General features: G+C 38.8%; 2 protein-coding genes across 2 annotated transcripts; one reads left to right on the top strand and one right to left on the bottom strand.

Annotated features, from left to right (window-relative positions):
- The first annotated feature begins 1966 nt into the window (after positions 1-1966).
- Positions 1967-2581, top strand: LOC110870661 (N66 matrix protein-like). The gene is made up of 2 exons (XM_022119840.1): positions 1967-2049; positions 2155-2581. Exons 1-2 carry the CDS (start codon positions 1967-1969, stop codon positions 2579-2581), a joined length of 510 nt encoding a protein of 169 aa, XP_021975532.1.
- A 7266-nt stretch (positions 2582-9847) lies between these two features.
- On the bottom strand, positions 9848-12271 carry LOC110873822 (myb-related protein 306). The gene is made up of 3 exons (XM_022122833.2): positions 11743-12271; positions 11410-11539; positions 9848-11131 (listed from the first exon to the last, which is right to left on the bottom strand). Exons 1-3 carry the CDS (start codon positions 11873-11875, stop codon positions 10399-10401), a joined length of 996 nt encoding a protein of 331 aa, XP_021978525.1. The 5' UTR covers positions 11876-12271; the 3' UTR covers positions 9848-10398.
- Between the last annotated feature and the right edge of the window lie 2248 nt (positions 12272-14519).

Here is a 14519-nt window from a genome sequence, read left to right as displayed (position 1 = left end):
GATCCTGACATTGATCCTGAGCATGAGGTCGATTTCGTCCCCGACGATCAGCTGTTTGATATACCCGCTGATGTCGAGCCGATACCCGCTGATCTTGAGCTGGCTCCAGCCGACCCTGAGCCTATGATTGCACCCGAGCCTATACCTGCTCACGATCCTCTGCCTGATCATGACCCTGTACCTGTTAATATACCAGTTGTTGCCCCACCTTTACCTGACCCGATCCCTGCACCTGTTGACCATGCTCCTTTTGCAGACCAGATTGACCCCAGATATGCATTCACCAAGAATGGGTGGATAGAGGACGATGATGAATTGCCTCCTTTTGTTAGGCCTGTTACTCCCCCACCTGCACCCACTTATGCACCCGTTGATATCGCCCCGTTTCACCCACATGTGTCTGACACACACCGCACAGATCTGCCGATCACATTCTTACAGGATATCCCTCGACCCCGTCCAGGGGAAGGACCGTTGAGCCAGCCATCTGGCCATGCTCCTCCTGTATCAGCAGCTTTTCCCTTCATGCCATAGTTTTCTCATACTGCTCCTTTTGCTTCTGCACCATCGGGCGAGCCACTTATTTGGTTTCCGCCCAACATGATGCCTGTTTCTGATCCATACCATCCTTCACATTACACTGGTTACACGAGGGATGAACTGCTTTTGTCGCTACAGCTTCAGCAGGAGTTGTTGCGTCGTAGAGTCATGGAGTTAGAAAGGATTCCGCGTCCTCCACCTTGTCCTTGTCAGTCACCGTTCGCGACTCCTCCGGCTCCTCTTTTGCCATACCCAGATTTTGACGTTCGTTTTCTTACTATGGAGCAGCAGATTAGTTACCTGCTGCGTACCATTCATGCTCTTGAGGAGGAGTTAGCGCATGTGCGCAGTTTGCTATTCGTTCCTCCACCTCCTCCTCCTCCACCATCAGCATAGCAGTTTTTGGTTTTATGAAGGTAGCATACTTTTGGTGAGAGTGTAGCTATTAAGCCCAGTTGCACAGCCTTTTGAAGACCACTTTTTGACTTTTGATTGTTGTAGTTTGATAGACGATGTGGACAAGGGTGATGTGACCATGTAGTCCCTTTTAATGTATGGTACATTATGGAACATGTAAAACTGTATTTGTGGTCATTGATATATGAAAGCTCAATCGCAACATTCTCATTACATACATTGTTGAATTACTTGTTTATGTTATGTGTTTACTTGCGTTGATAGATATTATTACGTGTACATGCCATGTACTTACTATACTTATTATGACCTGACCGACGCAATCTTCTTATAGAAGATGCCTCCACGAAGAGAAACTCGATTGCCCACTACAAAGGCTGAGTTACAAGAACGGATTTCACAAGCGATAGCACAGCACGAGGCCCTGCGCTCTGAACATAGCGGGGGTACCTCTGGAAACAACTGATCTCATGGTAATGTTTAAGTCTCTAAAGACACATTACGTTACATTTGGACATTCCATGTGCGTTCGCTAATGCTTGCTGTGAATGATGTTGCTTGTACAGGATGTACCTATAAGCAGTTCTTAGACTGTAAGCCTCTGAATTTCGACGGCACCGGGGGTGCTGTGGCTTTCGTCAAATGGACAGAGAAGACTGATTCCGTGATAAGAATGAGCAAGTGTGCGCCGGAGCACCAGGTCACCTACATCTCGGGACTTTTTCTAGATGGAGCGTTATCCTGGTGGAATCCCTAAGTTTAGACCTTGGGAGAAGAAGCTGCTTATGCCATGACATGGGACGAAATGAAGGAACTCATGCGAAAGAAGTACTGCTCAAGGGCTGAGATCCAAAAGTTAGAAACTGAATTCTGGAACCTCAAGATGGATGGTCTAAAGATTGCTGAATACGTGCAGAGATTTCATGACTTGTCTCGCGTTGTACCATACATGGTTGATCCGGAATTCAAGCGCATCGAGCGTTTCATTTGGGGATTGGCACCCTAAATCATGAGTATGGTGACAACGTCGAAGCCTGCTACGATCACCGAGGCTATTGATCTGAGTGTAGCACTAACCGAAGAGGCAATCAGGTTGAACAAGTTTTCGATCTCTGACCAAAAGAAAAAGGAGACTCACGTTGAGTCGTCCAGTGAGAACAAAAGGAAGTTCTCAAATTTTAAGAAAGGTATCAGCAGTGCTAACAAGAAGAAAGATGTGAACCCACCAGCTGAGGTCAAGAGTGTTGTTGAAAACAAAGGAAAAGGGTATATGGGCACTCTGCCCAAATGTGATGTGTGCCAGTACCATCATGCCGGCCAATGCAGAGTTAGGAAGTGTGAGTCTTGTGGGAAGGTTGGCCATTCGAAGGAGACATGCTGGGCTGGTATTGGCCGTGGTGGTCAGAGAGGTTATGGCAATGGAAACAATAACCGTGGTGGTAATGGGTATGGAAACCGCCCTCAAGGAGGAAATGGCGGTAATGGTAATCGTGGTAATTTTGGAAATCAAGCTGGTAGTGGAAACCGTGGAGCAAACAACAACCAAGGTGGTAATGGAAATGGTAATGGTCGAGGACTAGGTTGTTTTAATTGTGGAGATGTGGGGCACTTCAAGAGAGAATGACCAAAGCTCAATCAAGCTCAAGGAAGGGTTTTCAACATCGGAGCTAGGGAAGCTCGCCAAGATCCGAGCGTAGTTACTGGTACGTTCCCTATCAACCAATGCTTTGCATCTGTACTGTTTGATACTGGTGCCGATTATAGTTTTGTATCCATAGAATTTAAGAATATGCTTGGGTTAGTAGCTAGTAAGCTAGACATTCCGTATTCAATAGAACTAGCTAATGGAAAGCTAGTAAAAGCGAATGAAGTCATTAGAGGTTGCGTGATAGAACTCGGGGAGCACGAGTTTTCGCTTGATCTTCTGCCCGTCGAGTTGGGAAGCTTTGACGTGGTAGTTGGAATGGATTGGTTGTCAAGCAACCGAGCAGAGATCGTATGTCACGAGAAGATCATTCGCATTCCGATGGCGAATGGAGAAACAATTGTAGTGCATGGAGAGAAGCACGATACGCCCCTAAGAATCATCAGTTGTTTGAAGGCTCGAAATGTTTGCAGAAAGGATGTGTTGCCTTCTTGGCACATGTCATGGACAAGGAAGCCGCTGAGCCAAAATTGGAAGATATCCCAGTTGTTAGGGAACATCCTGAAGTCTTTCCCGAAGACTTGCCAGGATTGCCGCCGCAGCGACAAGTCGAATTCCGCATTGACTTAGTTCCAAGCGTCGCGCCTGTAGCTAAGGCACCCTATCGACTTGCACCTTCAGAAATGCAGGAGTTGTCGACGCAACTTCAGGAGCTTTTTGACAAGGGATTTATCAGACCAAGCTTCTCGCCTTGGGGAGCTCCAGTGTTGTTTGAAAAGAAGAAGGACGGTAGTTTCCGCATGTGCATCGACTACCGAGAGCTAAACAAGTTGACCATTAAGAATCGGTATCCTTTGCCAAGGATTGATGACCTGTTTGATCAACTACAAGGTTTGAGTTTTTACTCCAAGATCAATCTTCGATCAGGTTATCACCAGTTGAGAATACAAGAGGAAAGTATTCCAAAGACTGCCTTCAGAACTCGATACGGACACTATGAGTTCCTGGTTATGCCATTTGGTTTGACAAACGCGCCAGCAGTGTTTATGGATTTGATGAATAGAGTCTGTAAGCCATATCTCGATAAATTTGTGATTGTGTTTATCGATTATATTTTGATTTATTCGAAGTCGAGGGAAGAACATGAGCAACATTTAAGAGCTATTTTACAGCTGCTTAAGAAAGAGAAATTGTACTCTAAGTTCTCAAAGTGCGAGTTCTGGTTTTGTGAAGTTCAGTTCCTTGGTCACGTGGTTAACAAAGATGGAATTCATGTGGATCCCACAAAGATCGAGCCGATCAAGAATTGGGAGACTCCGAAGACGCCAACCGAGATCTGCCAGTTCCTAGGCTTGGCAGGGTATTACCGCAGATTTATTGAGGATTTTTCAAAAATCGCTCAACCTTTGACCTCCCTCACTCAAAAGGATAAGAAGTATGAATAGGGAGATAAGCAAGAAGAAGCTTTTCAGCTGTTGAAAAACAAGCTTTGCGATGCACCAATTTTGTCCCTACCCGAAGGCACCGACGACTTCGTGGTATATTGCGACGCGTCAAGGTTTAGGCTGCGTGTTGATGCAGCAACAGAAGGTTATAGCCTATGCTTCGCGCCAGTTGAAGGTTCATGAGAAAAATTACACCACACATGATTTGGAACTAGGCGCTGTGGTGTTTGCATTAAAGATCTGGCGACATTACTTGTATGGTACCCGATGCACGATCTTTACTGATCACAAGATTTTGCAGCATATATTCGATCAAAAAGAGCTTAACATGAGACAGCGCCGATGGGTGGAGCTGTTGAACGATTATGATTGTGAGATTAAATATCACACATGGAAGGCGAATGTGGTAGCAGACGCCTTGAGTCGGAAAGAAAGGATTAAGCCCATAAGGGTTAGGGCTTTGGAAATGATCATTCAGACAGACCTCTCGTTGCGCATTCGTGCTGCGCAGAGAGAAGCCCTTATTAAGAAAATCTTGTGAACGAATATCTCCGCGGGATGGAGAAACAATTACTACCTAATGAGGAAGGAACATTGTGTTTCATTGGAAGAATTTGGGTACCCCTCTTTGGTGGTCTTAGAGACGTTATTTTCGATGAAGCTCACAAGTCACGGTACTCGATCCATCCAGGATCGGATAAGATGTACCAAGATTTAAAGGATTTCTACTGGTGGACGAGTTTAAAAGGTGATGTTGCAACGTATGTTTGTAAATGCTTGACTTGTGCCAAGGTAAAGGCCGAATATCAGAAGCCTTCAGGTCTCCTGCAACAATCGGAAATACCCATGTGGAAATGGGAGCAGATTTCAATGAATTTTATAATGAAGTTACCAAAGACACCCAGAGGTCATAATACGATTTGGGTAATCGTAGACTGTCTAACGAAATCCGCACATTTTCTACCGATCAAGGAAAAAGATAACACAGGTAAGCTTGCTGAGCTATACCACAGAGAGATAGTTGCACGACATGGAGTGCCTCTCTCGATTATCTCTGATAGAGATGGAAGATTCGTGTCAAGGATTTGGCAATCCTTCCAAGAAGCCTTTGGTTCTCAGTTGAATCTGAGTACTGCCTTTCATCCGCAGACAGATGGCCAGAGCGAACGGACGATTCAGACGCTAGAAGATATGTTGCGAGCTTGCGTAATGGATTTGGGTGGCAGTTGGGATACCCATCTACCTTTGGTTGAATTCTCGTACAACAACAGTTACCATGCAAGCATTCAAGCTGCACCGTTTGAAGCTCTCTATGGACGCAATTGTCGATCACCGCTATGCTGGGCAGACGCGGGTGATAGGCAGCTTGTTGGTCCCGAATTGGTTCAAGAGACGACATATAAGATTATACAGATCCGAGAACGCATCAAGGCGGCTCGTGATCGACAAAAGAGCTATGCGGACCAAAGGAGGAAACCTTTGGAGTTTCAAGTGGGAGATATGGTTTTATTAAAGGTCTCACCCTGGAAGGGTGTAGCACGCTTTGGGAAGTGTGGGAAGTTGAATCTGCCATACATTGGACCGTTCAAAATCCTGGAGAGGATTGGTCTTGTAGCTTACAAGTTGGATCTACCCGCAGAACTGAATGGTGTTCATGATACATTTCATGTATCTAATCTGAAAAAGAGTCCAACTCAAGAAACAGTTGTCATTCCTGCCGATGAAGTCCACATTGACGACACACTCCACTTTACCGAAGAACCTGTTGAGGTTACTGATTGGAAAGTTAACAAGACGTGCAGGAGTAGTGTTAAACTTGTCAAGGTTCGTTGGAATGTGCGTCACGGCCCAGAATTCACTTGGGAGCGTGAGGATCGCATGAAAGCGAAATACCTGCATTTGTTCCCCAACTCCCCCGCAGCTAGTTGCAGAGCCTAAAATTTCGGGACGAAATTTTCTTAACAGGGGGAGAATGTGACAATTGTCAAAAATCCAGGTATCCGTACAATTTAATTAACCATGATTAGTGCTTAATGACTGTGCTGAATTACAAATAACTGCTTTCTGATTACTGCATCATACTTACATGTGCATCACATTTCATACTGTCACATCATTCTTACATGCAAACTCTTAGTGACATAAACGATGCACAAAGCACAGTTAGCACAGTTAGCGGATAACTCAGAAAAATGCTGACGGTGTCAGTACATAGACAAACAATGTTTTGAGACCCAGTATGGGCCAGAGACTAAGTTTCACACTAGTATAGTGTGTAGGAAAGTAAGGATCACAAAACTGCTTCACTAGGTGATAGTTTAAGTGCCGGAAAGTGCCTAAATCCCACTCAAAGTGCTGAATTCAGCATACTTCAGCAAAAATCAGCAATTTAATGAGCTAGTAACATGCAAAAACCTGACTAAATGGTCCTGAATGCTTTCCTAAGTGTCGGGAATTAAAAGTGTCACAAAAGGGTGCATAAAGATCACTAAACGGAATAGTTTAACACTTTAACGAACCGGAATCTAACCCAACAACCGGACACTACCCAAAACACCAAAATTATACTAGAAACATTGTTTTAATGTTTCTGAGCTAGTTATGATCCCCGAACACCCAAACACACCATATAACACATCATACACATAAACACTAAACTTTACACTTGAAATCTAACTTAATTATCTAACTTACCATTTAATCACAACCAAGACCCCCCCCCCCCCCCCCGATGGTGGACGGTCACCTAAGTGGCCCCACCTTTGATCTTGTGAGATCTTACTTGATCTCCTTAATCTTCTTTTGATTTGGCTAAAGATCATGTAGTGTACTATAGAAACACAAGACCCATTGGATAAAGGCATTGGATGGTTATAAGAAGTCATAATCCTCTCATTATCATCACCACACTTCAACACACATATTTTCTCCTCCTATCCATCTCTTGGTTTCAGCCGAGATCAAGCACCACCACCATCATCATTTCCATCTCAATCCCATCAATTCCAAGACCATCCTAAGGTGTAAAAAGGTGTTTAAGGAAGTGTGGAGCTTGTGGATCTTGAAGGACCTCTCCCGATTGCTATTATCCTCCACATTTGTCATCTCCATCATCAAGTGTTCTTCCCTAGCCTTGTGCTAGTAGTAATGCCCTTATGATCTCTTGATACTTCTTATTTGATGGTTAATAGATGATGTACATTGTTAATCTTGATGAACACTAAAAGACATAACCATGAATCTTTAACATAAGCTTAATAACATGTGAATACTTGTTGATTAGTGATGATTTGCTTCTTGATGATTGATGATTTATGTTAGTGATGTTAGACATCATAAGCAACCTACTAGATTGTGATTAAACACATGATCTAGTAAGTTAAGGTGGCGATCTTGTGAAAGACCAAGATCATCATGCTTATTATTTTCATGAACTTGAAAAATGAAAATGATTTTTGTGAATGATGTAGTATGTAACATGTTTACTAGACATAGATGTGGATGATTACAAAAATAGTTTTCCAAAGAAACCAAGTTAAATAAAAAGATTTGCATAAACATTGTTTTTATAGAAACTAACCATGTTTCTAGTGGTGAAACAAGTATAAGAATACATTGTTTACAAGAAAAATTCAAAAGATTGATTTTTTGGAAAAATCATCTATAAGTTGTAAACACCTAAATTCTTTAAGAATGAGATTTTTAAAGAAATAAACACACTTTAAAGGGTAACTAAACTTACTAAACACACTACCAAGTTACTACAAGATTTTATGAAAGTTCAAGTTCATGATTATTTTGTAAATAGCATAGTTTTGGCACTTGGTAAGTATAAGTTGTTTAGGGATTGATTGTTGATTGTTTGTGACAATTTTAAAAACAAAATGATATGCTTTGGTAGCATGGACACCTCCATTTTTAGGGGAAACTACGACAAAATTTTCTAAAAATATAAACACTTAGAAAAATATTTTCTAAACAAATATTTACAAGTGAGTTTTAACTATGGTTTTCAATATAAACTTTGCCATAGATTTTGTTACAAAAATACACGTATTGGAGGTTGGTTTTTGTAAATAAAAATAACTAAATATGTATTTGAAGGATATATATTTAGAAGACACATTGTGTGTGATTCTTTGTATACTTTGTGTATTAATTATATTATTTTAGGATTTAAAGTAATATTACTTAACAAAATACCAAGAATTTACAATCCAAAATAATACCAAAAATCACAAGGAATAAATATATAAGTTACACACTTAATATTATGATACTGAAGCAAGAACGTAACTTACAAAATATTCCGGAAAATACCGTTATAAATATATTTTTGGTAAATATTATTATGGATGCAAGAAATGAAAATATGATTTTTATTTATTATTACAAAGTATATCATATTTTCGACAAAAAGAAAATATATTATTTTTGGAGTTAAAAATATATTTTCTTAGTATATTTAGAAGATATTTGATTTTTGGGAAAAATATATATTTTCTTGAAATACATTATTTTTGGACAAAATAAGTTTAAATATTTTTTATAAGTTAGACTTAAAAATATATTATTTTGGAACTACAAATACAAGAATGCGAAATATACATGTTAAGATACCCCCATCCTTGGGAAGGAAATACGAAAATAAATACTTGAGAAGTATTATTACAAAAATATTGTTTAAACAATTATTCTAAAACTAAATATAATTTAAAGTTAAAATAATCATTTTTTTAGCAAGGAATTATAACATGGGATAATACTAAAAGAAACGTAACTCAAAAACGTAAATACTAAGGCAAGGCACAGCCTGTTCGTCTAATAGACCCTAGTACATTGTAGGGAGTCGTGTTTGCTGAGGAGACTTGAGTTACGTGCACAGAAGACGCAAAACTGTGAGTTCATGTCCCCTTTTCTTTTATCTGTTTTCAGTTTTATAACTTCGGGGGTGAAATACATGTTACAATTGTTTACAAACATTTTATACATGGTATGATTAGCTAAGGAGGGTTACTGCTTGATCATATGAAAGGTGGGTACAACATTTAAGGCTATTAATCCTCGTCGTAGGACCGAGGGACATGAGTGATAGATCTATTTGGGTCTTGCGAGACACCCATGAGGACCAGGGTGGCACATATATACATACAGACATACTTTAAAGGGATTCATATGCAAACACATGAACTCGCTCAACTTTTGTTGATGTTTTCAAATTACATGTATTTCAGGGAACTAAGTGGATCTGGCAGGTGTTTGCATGTTCAAGCTGCGTCACAAATTAAAGATGTCATCCGAGGTCGTAGGGTTTAGGAGGTGTATCCTATTCCTGGACGGGATACATGTTTCTAATCCCGGTTTTATTTAAGGTCTTTTATTGAGTCTTTATGAACTCATTTAAACATGTTGTGGTTTGTAACTTGAATTTGGTGTCAACGTTTCAGACAAGTATGTTATGTTATGTTATTTTCAACTTAATTAATGGATGAACATCTTATGGTTTTTCTCATATAGCGTTGTTATGATTGAATGCTATGGTATTAAGAAAGTCACACCAATAATCACGCTTCCGCAAAAGTCAGGGTATGACACATTTTCTAAATGAACAAGAAAACACCGTTCATTTTAGTCGTTTTTTTGGTGAAAATTAAACCAAAGAACATGAACATGATTCGTTCCTGTTCGTTTAGTTCATTTACGAGTCTAGAAGTGTACCCTTTGTCCCTTTCATATTTTTTTTCACACATAATATAAACTTAAAGAAAATAAAACAACTTAATTAAAAAAAAACAAGTGGAACTTGAAAACTCAATTCTCATTCATCATTGTCTTAGATATAGCCAATGTAATGAAGCTTAGATTACATAGATTTGTTCTAAGAAGAAGATGAGGAGATTTAGGATTAGATTTAGGATTATGCGGACTGTAGTACAGTTCTAGATACCACTTAGAACTAGAATTTACACTTCTTCTCAACACATTTTCTAGAAAATAAAGAGAAAACACACAAACGAATAGGCTTCTTCAAGCGGTTGAAACTTGTTTAAGATGGATAGAGACTGAGATTCGATTGGCACTTTCTAGGCAACTTGCTACCCCTATAAGCGAACTCTGACATGTTCGTTTGGAAGGCAAGACAACTCCATAGCGTTTGTTAAATTGTGGTGAAAAAACTCTATGGGTTCACTTGCCACCCAACCGAACTTGCCGAGATCGCTTATAGGGGCAGTGAACTGCCTAGAAGTACAAGAAGTTTCAAAAAACACCTAAAAGTACCATTCTTAGTTGCTATATAACCTGCATCCACAAAAAAATTCAGTGAAGTACTAGCAGGACATGATCAAAGAGTTAAAACAGGCCATCAGTTCCTTCTAAAGAAAGGTTCATAAAGATCTCCTTGGGTTCTTGACCAGTAGCATCATCCAAAAGCCATTTCTCTAGATAGCCAATAGGTGGTAATTGAACACTTTCTATATTCAGTTTGCTATCATCATGGAGTAAACTTGTAGTTTCAGTTGAAACGGATTGCGAAACCTCAGAATTACTGCTGTAGTTTGAGTTGTTGAACCCAAACAGCAGTGAATTTTCAAGGTCTTCACTTGAAGGACTTGGAAACTGTTCTTTAAAAGAGTTTGTAGGTTTATGCGAAGGTTTTTGGGGCTTCTTTATCCAGTTTGGCAGCAACCGGGCAATGTTTTCGGCACTGGATGTATAAGTACTTGTAGTGTGATTAATATGTGGTGGTGGTAGCATAGATTGTTGGTGGAATATTTGGGAATGAAAGTTTGTGGATGAGGATGATTCAGGCATATTGATGGACTTATTGTCAAGAGATAAAGCTTCACAAAGAGCTTGTTTTGCCATGTGGATATCAGTTTGGAGCCTTCTCTCCCATTTACCTCTAGATATGGCATTTTCTGAGGGTAATAATGATGAGTTTAACCTCTTTGAACAATGATGATTTTCTTCCTCAGATGAGCTGTTTTGGATCTTGCCAAGCTTCTTTTTCAGATGGGTGTTCCAGTAATTCTTGATATCGTTATCTGTTCTTTGTGGTAGATAAGAAGCTATTGCTGCCCATCTACAAAATTTAACCAAAACCCCACCTCAAGAACAAATAAAGATTTAATCTTTAACATCATAATCATTAATTTTCTCTACAGATCTAAACTTGAACTTGGTGTATGTTGCCAAGAAAAAGAAAAGAACGTTTTGGTGCAGTAGGGCTCTTAGTGAGAGCAGCCTCTCTATCCCGTGAGATCGAGGCAAGGTTTGCCCTTATCCGCCCTTCACCAAACCCTACAAAAAGTTTTTTTTGCTATGAGTGAAATTTTACTAGGTACGTTTGTTTGTTTTTACCTATTGCCAAGAAGGGCTTGTAGATGGATGATCATCTTCTCTTCTTGATCGGTGAAGTTACCGCGTTTGATACCTGGCCGGAGATAATTCGTCCATCGGAGTCTGCAACTCTTACTACATCTTAACAGACCTGAACAAAGATTTGAAGTTAGAAAAACCAAGTCAAACATTTCATTGAAAAAGAAAGTTGCAGGATACAATAAATACCTTAATTTATTACCTCTAACAAACCCACATCTAAACAAAAACCTTCATTAAGAAAAAAAAAAAAAAAAAAAAGAAACACAAGATGCAAAGAAATCTAAGAAGTAAAAGTAAGAATAACATATATACCAGTATTGGTTGGAATAGATCTCCAATTACCAGGACCATGCTCTTGAATATAAGATACAATGATTATATCTTCTTCTGGAGTCCATGGACCTTTCTTAACTCCTACTTTGTCACAACAAGGTGGTCTTCCCATATTGTAATCTTTCCCTTCTAAAGATTTTGAACAGATTACTTAACTTTTTGTTGATCAGATATGTGATTTTCTTTCTTTCTTTCTCTGTTTCTTTCTTTCAACCTAGGATGAACAAGGGTTGGATAGGTGTATACAGCTTTCTACACTATATATAGACAGATTGACGGTGGTGGTGATTCAAATGCTGTCCCAAGATAGGCATTCAAAAGAGGTAAAAAAAATGAGTGAGTGTATTCTCTCTCTAGCTTTAAATATAAACTAACAAAAGTCAAAAGAATGGCATGTAGCATTTACTATACTTGCTTGCAAAAGGTCTTTCATGGAGATTAAGATGTAAAAATGGAGAAGAGCTATTCATCTTTCACTATTCTTACATCCTTAAATCTTATTTTCACTCAATCTCTCTCCATATATATTTATGTATATATAGAGAGATAGAGAAGAGGGTTGGTGAATATCAACTCCAATAATAATTTAGAGCTTATTAATGCATTAATTGAACACCCTATGCATTTATGTAAGTAAGAAAATACAAAAAATGAAACCAATAAATGATTGTATAACCAAAAATATGTGGCTAAGAAAAAAACCATGCAGAGGGAATTAGAAACTAGTTGCAAAGAGTTTAAAACTACAACCAGTGAGTAAACTTTTAGCTAGGGGTGTAAACGAGTCGGGCCGAGCCGAGCTTGACTGAGCTAGAGCTCGGTTCGTCATGTTTTTATGAAGCTCGGCTTGATTCGAGCCTACTAATTTGAGTTTGGGCTCGGCTCGCGAGTAAAACCCAAAGCTCGAGCTCGGCTCGACTCGTCTCGAGTTATTTTAAGAACAACCTCAGACGAACTCGACTCGAGCTCGCTTCAATGTCGCTTAAACGAGCCAAAGATCGGCTCGAGCTCTATTATTATTATTATTATTATTATTATTATTATTATTATTATTATTATTATTATTATTATTATTATTATTATTATTATTATATTATATAAAAATAAATAATTTTTTGTTTGGGCTCGTAACCTAAACGAGCTTTGTATTTCAGGCTCGAACTCGGGGTCGATAACTAAACGAGCTCTATTTCAGGGCTCGAGCTCGGACGCGAGCTCGTTAAAGCTCGGCTCGTTCGACCTTTTAACCGAGCCGATAACGAGTAGCTCTTAAGCCTCTGGGCTTGTTTACACCCCTACTTTTAGCTCAATCTCGATTAAAGCTGGGTTGTTGAGCTAGTCCTTATCGAGTTCATAAACTTAAAACAAGCTCTAATAGAAGCAATATGAACATACGCTTATGAACACGAGTGGACCTATGCTATGGACAGCGGGGATCAAGCAACAACACAAATTTTTATATGCAACTTTTAATACGAAAATCAATGGATCCTGTAGATTTTCGACGAAAACACTGTGTGATAAGAAAGAAGCATGATAGATGGTTGGAGTAAATTGCTGAGCTATTTTATGATTTCATGATATATTGTTGGTGCATTCATGCCGAACATAATTATATTTGCTTTTTTTTTTTTTTTTTTTTTTTCTTTTTACATAAATAATTTAGAGTAATGGTAAGAAATTTTTCACTAATTAGGTCCGTAAAAGATCAAAAAGAAAATAGAAGTTATTGGTGTATATTAGAAAGAATGTACTGAAACAATAAGTTATTGAATATCAAACATTAAAAAGAGAAAATAATAATGAATGGAGTGGTGGTTCATTGGTAAAGGCAAAACCTTTAAAACATCTAGGTTGGGAATGGGAAGGTCTTGGGTTCAAGTACCACAGACGACACGACAATGTATTAAAGAAATTAGATGTTCAAAGAAAAATAATGTTATGAATGTATCATTTATATAGTGACTCTCCACATACATAATTTCTATCTCTTTGATTTCTTTTGTATTAATGTATGTGCCTATATAAAGTGTCATTTGTATATGGTCTATATATATCAATCAATAAGAAAACATATATTCTCTCGTTTCTTCTCTATACATTGCTAATAGGTTCTCGTTGTTACATAACACGTTATCAGCACGACAATACTTTGGTCAATAAATCCTTGTCATGACTAATTAACCTTTCCTTGAACCACTGATTCCTAAATGGTTTCCATCGAAATTCCCATTTTCCTTTGGAAACATATAGTGTAATACAACCAACAACAATTTACTGATAAAGTCCCCCTTGATCTAATCATTTTCTTTTGGATCACCGGCGGCTATTTTCTGAACGGCCTGAAGCAGCAGTTGTTCTGATTGGTTCGACAACACACAACTTCTGATCTGTTTCTCGTCAAATAGAACCACAGTGGTAGCGATTCTCTATTGTTCTGTTCAAGTTAATTGCCTACTGGAGCCACCAACTGTGAGTCTCACTTGACAACAGCTGTCAGTGACATCCCACCCAACCGCTCGTTTGACGGGTCGTTCCATTCCGCAATCACAAACCTATCTCAAGTGGCAAATCAGATAACAACATAAAACATTATTGCTCATAATACAGATACACATACTGTTGATAGGTATTGACGAATTATAATATTATATTGATTTGAATTTTAATTTGGAAATGGGAGTTTGTTGTATGGGACAACGAATTCGAAGATTATTTAACTATTTAATTAAATATATGTTTTGATTCAATTTATA

This window comes from Helianthus annuus, chromosome 8, assembly GCF_002127325.2.
Source record: "Helianthus annuus cultivar XRQ/B chromosome 8, HanXRQr2.0-SUNRISE, whole genome shotgun sequence".
Lineage (NCBI taxonomy): Eukaryota > Viridiplantae > Streptophyta > Magnoliopsida > Asterales > Asteraceae > Helianthus > Helianthus annuus.
Note: the sequence above shows the minus strand (reverse complement) of the source record. Positions and strands in the feature narration are given on the sequence as shown.

Bases quoted from the DNA above. Each gene is read 5' to 3' on its own strand.
- LOC110870661 (XM_022119840.1), top strand. From the start codon at position 1,967: ATGAGTATGGTGACAACGTCGAAGCCTGCTACGATCACCGAGGCTATT. The intron at 2,050-2,154 runs GTTGAACAAGTT...AGGTATCAGCAG, and splicing joins CTAACCGAAGAGGCAATCAG to TGCTAACAAGAAGAAAGATG.
- LOC110873822 (XM_022122833.2), bottom strand. From the start codon at position 11,875: ATGGGAAGACCACCTTGTTGTGACAAAGTAGGAGTTAAGAAAGGTCCA. The intron at 11,540-11,742 runs GTATATATGTTA...ATCTTTGTTCAG, and splicing joins ATCTATTCCAACCAATACTG to GTCTGTTAAGATGTAGTAAG. The intron at 11,132-11,409 runs GTAAAAACAAAC...TAAATTTTGTAG, and splicing joins CAAGCCCTTCTTGGCAATAG to ATGGGCAGCAATAGCTTCTT.